This window comes from Cystoisospora suis, assembly GCF_002600585.1.
Source record: "Cystoisospora suis strain Wien I chromosome Unknown contig_309, whole genome shotgun sequence".
NCBI lineage: Eukaryota > Apicomplexa > Conoidasida > Eucoccidiorida > Sarcocystidae > Cystoisospora > Cystoisospora suis.
This window is the reverse complement of record NW_027153110.1, coordinates 23,192-28,899: the sequence shown is the minus strand read 5'-3', so window position 1 is coordinate 28,899 and position 5,708 is coordinate 23,192. Positions and strand designations below refer to the sequence as shown.

At 56.3% G+C, this 5,708-nt stretch overlaps 1 protein-coding gene across 1 annotated transcript; it reads right to left on the bottom strand.

The window, feature by feature from the left end:
- Nucleotides 1–1,447: 1,447 nt before the first annotated feature.
- On the bottom strand, nt 1,448–5,689 carry CSUI_000813 (uncharacterized protein). Its single transcript, XM_068061020.1, has one exon. The coding sequence runs from the start codon at nt 5,288–5,290 to the stop codon at nt 3,767–3,769; it is 1,524 nt and encodes a 507-aa protein (XP_067926999.1). The 5' UTR covers nt 5,291–5,689; the 3' UTR covers nt 1,448–3,766.
- Between the last annotated feature and the right edge of the window lie 19 nt (nt 5,690–5,708).

Below are 5,708 nucleotides of genomic sequence, written 5' to 3'. Positions count from 1 at the left end.
ACACAGGGGAAGCTAAGACGACAAACTCGGGCGCCGAACAGATACAAAACCTGGTTTGGGGAGTAGGAAGGCATGCGAAGACACGAAAAGGCAGCCGGCGCTTGTCGGACTGCATTGGAGGAGTCGCTTCTAGCAACTCAACGGTAGCAACCCCACCGTTAGGGTCTCCCGCTCCTGCGCGAAGACACCTCGAATTCAAATGTGCGACTTCTGAAGGCCCCCACAACGCTAGAAAAAGAGTACTGCGCGGGGCTTGATCGTGAGAAGGCTGGAGACACAACACTTGCTCACCGGTTTATGGGAATACAGGACCGTTCCACCCCGTCTACACTCGTGAGGGAACTCTCCCGAGTCGGTCACTAGAGAAAATCTGTACAACCGCTTGAAAATTCAATCGGCGGAGCTGGAGGCGAGGCAACAGCCGGACACTAGAAGCTTGCGGCAAGTCGCTTTCACGCCTGAGGAAGCGTGCAGCTGCTTCAGCTCCTTTTGGGGAGCGCCTCGAAAGAAGATGTTGCCTGTGGTGTCTGCGTATCGCTTTTTGTTCGGGACACAGGACGTGGACTCTCTCGGTACAGTAGGACACAAAGATTACGCGCCGTCGAAGCTGCAACGTGGTCTAGCCGGCGGCCGATCTGAAGGAAAAGCTCCCATCGTGAAAAGCGGAAACGCTTCGTTCTTCCTATTGGAAAAATCAGCATCAACTGTGCCGACCCGCCCGGCGATCTTACATAGTTGAACTGGCGCTCGGGAAAACACGCACGCACACTACGTTATAGCGAGTCCGGGGACACACGCTTCTCTCGTCACTACGCCAGCACGGACAACCGCTGTGCAGGCTGAACCGTACACCGGGCGACACGGATACCCCGCAACACACCTCTTCACACGCATACCGTGGGTCCGGGCGTCAGAAGAGTTCCTCAGAGAGTGGGAACCATCTGGAGCAGCTTCCCTTGCGCCTCCTCGAGCTCCTGAGACAAGGGCGAGTCGCGACGCAGAGCGGGCGACGCTACAGGCCCCTTCGAACAGGGACCCCCGGAGCTAAAAAGTGGCAGAGCGATAAAGCTTTACTTACCGAGCCTGTTGACGGACTAGGGCACAGACTGATCTGTGCAAGCGTTACGCTGTAGCCTTGGGCTGCGGTCCGAAGCACGTCGTCTCAGCTCGGAGCGGCCGGGGGAACGTGTGCAGATACCAAGTATCTTCTCCCGGTACTACGGGGGGCGGGAAGTGGAACCACTGGACGCGTGAAGCTCTTCGGTCCGCAGACCGTCTACGCTCAACCGTGGAGTGCTACGGCCAACGACTCAGTTTCTCTCACACGACAAACAGAAGCCATGTCTGTGCTGCGCTGTCGTCGCAACTGCTGGTACCAGTAGAAGTAGCAGGCACTTCCGCTGCTTTACAGCGAGTATCGTGAGCACCAAAAAATTCCGTGGGGACACCCAGGTAGGCCACAAGCTTTTTTCTGACAAGTTTCATCGATACGTCAAGAAGACCCAAAGACAAGAGGAAACTGCAGACCTGCCGCAGTGGACAGATGGAAGACTGAATCGTTCATGACGTGTAGACAAAACGACAAGGCTCTAGGACCGTCACACCCGCACGGCCTGTGTAACAGATTTCTTGTAGTACCTTCGTCCTGACACGTTGTGACGACCTGTACCGGTGTTGCCTTCCTTGCATCAAAAGCGACCCCCGCTCACAGATAGCCAACCTATGGACTCCTTAGTAAAAGAAGCGATCCATGCCGTGATTGTAGTGACTGCCATACTGTCGGTGTTCGTATTGATGGCGAGCGGGGCGTAGGTGCAGCAGTGAAGTATCACCAATATGAATGTCAGGAAATTCCCCTAGGTACCGGCCTCCCTGAGAGTTTCGACTCCTGTAGTAGTAGGGGTAGTCACCCTCCCTTCCTAGGAATTCGTATGGGTCATAGCCGTAGTAGTCGAAGTTATACGGCGCATAGTATGGGGCTGCGTAGTAATCATAGTATGGGTTCTCAGAATAGCTTGCTGGACTGCAGGATTTACATTTTTTAGGTCTCCCACTCCGCGACCGGGGCGCGTCACCCTCGGCGGCATCCGGAGGAGACACGCCTTTCTCTGCTTTCGGAAGTGTCCGGCTCTCTGTATCCCTCGACAGAGGTTCAGCCTGTTCCGCCGCACTGCTGCGTCCCTCTGCCCCGTCAGTTGAAGCAGATTTTGAACCCCCGGAGGAGCGTCCACGGTAGTCAGCGTTCCGGGATGGAGGGATGGGGACGTATACCACTTGGTACGGAAAGAATTGAAGGAGACTTGAAAGCATGTGTTCGAGTGCCAGCTCGTAGTTGGTACCCATCGGCTTTTCCCGTCTGCTCGACGAGAGGAAGCCCTGGTCGCTGGTTCGCAAACGGCCTTCCGTCTCATGTGCAGTGTCCCGTTTCTGCGGATCATCGCACTGTCCTCCCGCTGCACGGCCGCTGCAGTCAGGGTCAGTTTCGACCTCGACTTCGTGGCCCCGATCAACTTCCTGGGATGTCGGCGCCTCCGGCTGCGCTGACGGCTCGTGATTCACTGACGGCGAGTCCTTCTGCTCAGGAGCGTTCGCCGGGCCTGCAGCTTCTCTAACCTTCTCGTCCTCCTGTTTAGCCACCAATGCCATAGGCGCTTGGTCTTTGGATCCGGTTACTTGCGTACCAGTCTGGACCGTAGTCGAGGTGCTAGCAAGATCCGTGGTGCCTAGCTCCGCGCCAGGAGCAGTGTTGTTTGTTGCTCCCGACTCTTCCCCATGGCAGACAGCTGCCACACTCAAACTGCAGATGATGCAGATTCCTAGGGTGCGAAGGTCCATGGCAGAAAAAGGCGAAGTAATGTGCCAGACCGTGAACGTGCCAAATCCCGGAATGCGAAAGAGTTGATTTGCACCTTCACGTGAGACAGGACCACAGTTTGGGAGTTGTTCTCAAGTCAAAAAATGTTCTGAGAGCTTAGTGGATATAGTAGTTCCAGCGGGGGCCCCCAGCTTTAGTGACATTGACAACAACACGCATTCAGAAAGACGTGACACGACGATCCCGTTTCGCCATAGTCGTCAGTCGGAGATGTCAGGCGCACCCCAAACGCCGCGCTTGTCAGTTTATCTGCGGTCATTCGGGTGTTTGCACCGCCGGAGGTCAGCACGAAAGACACTCAAGGGAGCAAGTATAACAACTGAACAGCTTAAGCCTTCCCCCGCCCCCAAGCCCTTATGAAGGACGCGGCGGGTGTGAGACGCAGGTCTCCAAGCGCTCTTCGGATAACCCGATGTGCTTGACGGAGTCTGTTACAGCCTACGATACAGGTGACGATGTAGCTTTTCCCCCTGCAATGGAGCGACAGCCAGTACTGCGAGTTCCATCCCACCCGTTCTGTGAGGTCCGCTTGGAGGAACAGAGCTGAGACGTGCGTACAGCTACAACACGGATCGCGACAAACGGGTTGAATGTGCCTCTTGCAGTCACCTGTTCTGCTAGCTTGATGTATGTGCGCGCCTCCTCTGTCTTCAGCTTCGGATATGCGCCTAGATCCGCATATAGCTCAGATATGTGTCTAAAGTGTTATACAGCTCCGGTCGTTGTGAAACTGCACGGCGTCTGCTGAACGATAGCTGTAGTTGTCAAACCGTGGCGCCTGATGGTGAACGGCGGCAGCGCTGACTGGCGGTGTGAGACCACTAGACAGCTAAAAGAAGCCGGGTGGATTGACAGGGGCGCGACCGAGTAGCAAGAGATTACTGGTGCGACTCACCATCCGGCTACCAAACGAAGAAAATGCAGAACGCCACCTGTGAAGTGGTATGGCCGGACGCTCCAGCAGTCGACTACTAAGTCCTTTCTTGTAGGTCTCGGCTTTTTGACAACATTTGCCTGTAGATTGCTACACGCCCTGCACTGAGGATAAAAACGCTGTGGCAGATACCGAGTGCCACCCAGTGCGCGGCTGACCGAGCCATATAAACGGCCCAGCCAGGTCTGGCTGAACAGCACCACTACACGTTTTGGGGGCTGGTGATCGGCAATCCACTCCCCCACATGGCGACGCCGGCCACACGTGTGACATCCGAAAGTTTCGCCAAGCTTCTTAATGAACCGGCGCTCCTCTAAACTAGCATAGTCCACAGTCGCCCGAAGAGAAAGCCGGCTTTGGTGGAACGCTCCAGGAGCTAACAGGCAGCTCGGAGACAAACGGAAGAACCTTCCCCCGAGCATCCAGAAAACCACACAGCCGAGGACCCCTTCGCGAATTCCCGAACGTATTGTTTCGCCGCTCCACGGCCGAAGGCCGGAGCCTGGCCGTTGGGCACGTTCTGCCTCAGTGCCAAGCTTTCTTGCAGCCTGCTGGCCTGGCACGACGCCCTCTCCGCTGTTGAAAAACATCAGCCTTTTGTCAGGTGTTGGCACTCCACTCCGGTGCAGGCCGCAGCGTACCATTGCTGCTGCAGCTGCCGCAGCACTGCTCGCAAGGAAAACAGTCCCGACTCCGAAGAGTTTGCACGACTTCGAGGCGCACGAGACGCCGATGTTCTTCTGAAAGAGAACAGACGATGTACTAGTACACCAGAATGCCGCCGCGCTTACCGCGCACTCGGCTGCCGCTTCAATAGCTAATAGCCAAGAAGGAGATCCAGCTTCCGCAGAACCAGGAGGCGGCCCGCCCGGCAGGGCAGTGGATTTCGCGACAATTGACGACATGATGGCAAACTTGCAGCGTAGATATTTGCTCAACTGTACCAACGCAGGAGGTAGAGGCGGAACAGCTGCCAGAGGCAAATGTGTTGCCTCCCGGCTCCGACGGTGGGTTATCACTGGACAAGGGGGGTAAAAAGACTGGCCAAAAGGAAGTGTGCTCGAAAACACGCTCCCCTGGTAGCGTGGAGTCCCGCGTCCGCCGGACAGAGAGACACCAGACGTTGCAAGGGACAGCTTAAATTGGTGTCTTGTGGCGACGACAAAAGCCGGACCCAAACAGGAACTTCGTCGCGCTCTCCCGGACCCCTGTAAACTGTTCTCAGGACCCGACGGGCCTCTTCCAGGCGGACTGTTTTTGCATGCTCGTCTTCCAATAACACTTTGTACCTCGCTCCTCCACAGCCTGGGTACGATCAAGGGTGTGAGGGGCCCATAGATTTCCGCTGCCCTTATCGCTCTCAAGAAACAGAAGAAAGCGAGTATCACTCGCAGAGCCGTTCGGCTCGTCAAGAGGGTCTGTGAGACAGGTTCGCCCGCATTTCGGCTGAAGACCACCGCAGGAGAGGCACCTCTGCGCATAGTACAACACCTGGGGCAGCCAACTCGGAGGCAGTTACCTTTTGTATAGGCGCCCGTGTCGTCGGGTCCGTGTGCAGACAGGACAGGGAGAGCTCCGGAAGTAGGAGTTGCGCTGGCCGGATCGATGTACGGAGACGGCACCGCGGAAAGTGGACCACGCACGCAACCTGAGACACGATTGAGCAGTCTTGAAAACTTTCTGCTGTGAAGCAAGCTGGGAAGCTGTATTCAGGTATGGTCTGAGGCACTTCCACACTTCGGCTTGGGGCTCCGGGGAAGTCGGGCTTCATCAGGCCTAGAAGGGACGGCAAGGAAATAACTTGTCTCGGACGCTCGCACTCGGCTAGGGCAGCGCACGGTACTCATGTAAACTGCAACATGCGCTGTACTCGGCTGTTTCCCGGGAGATGAAATGGAA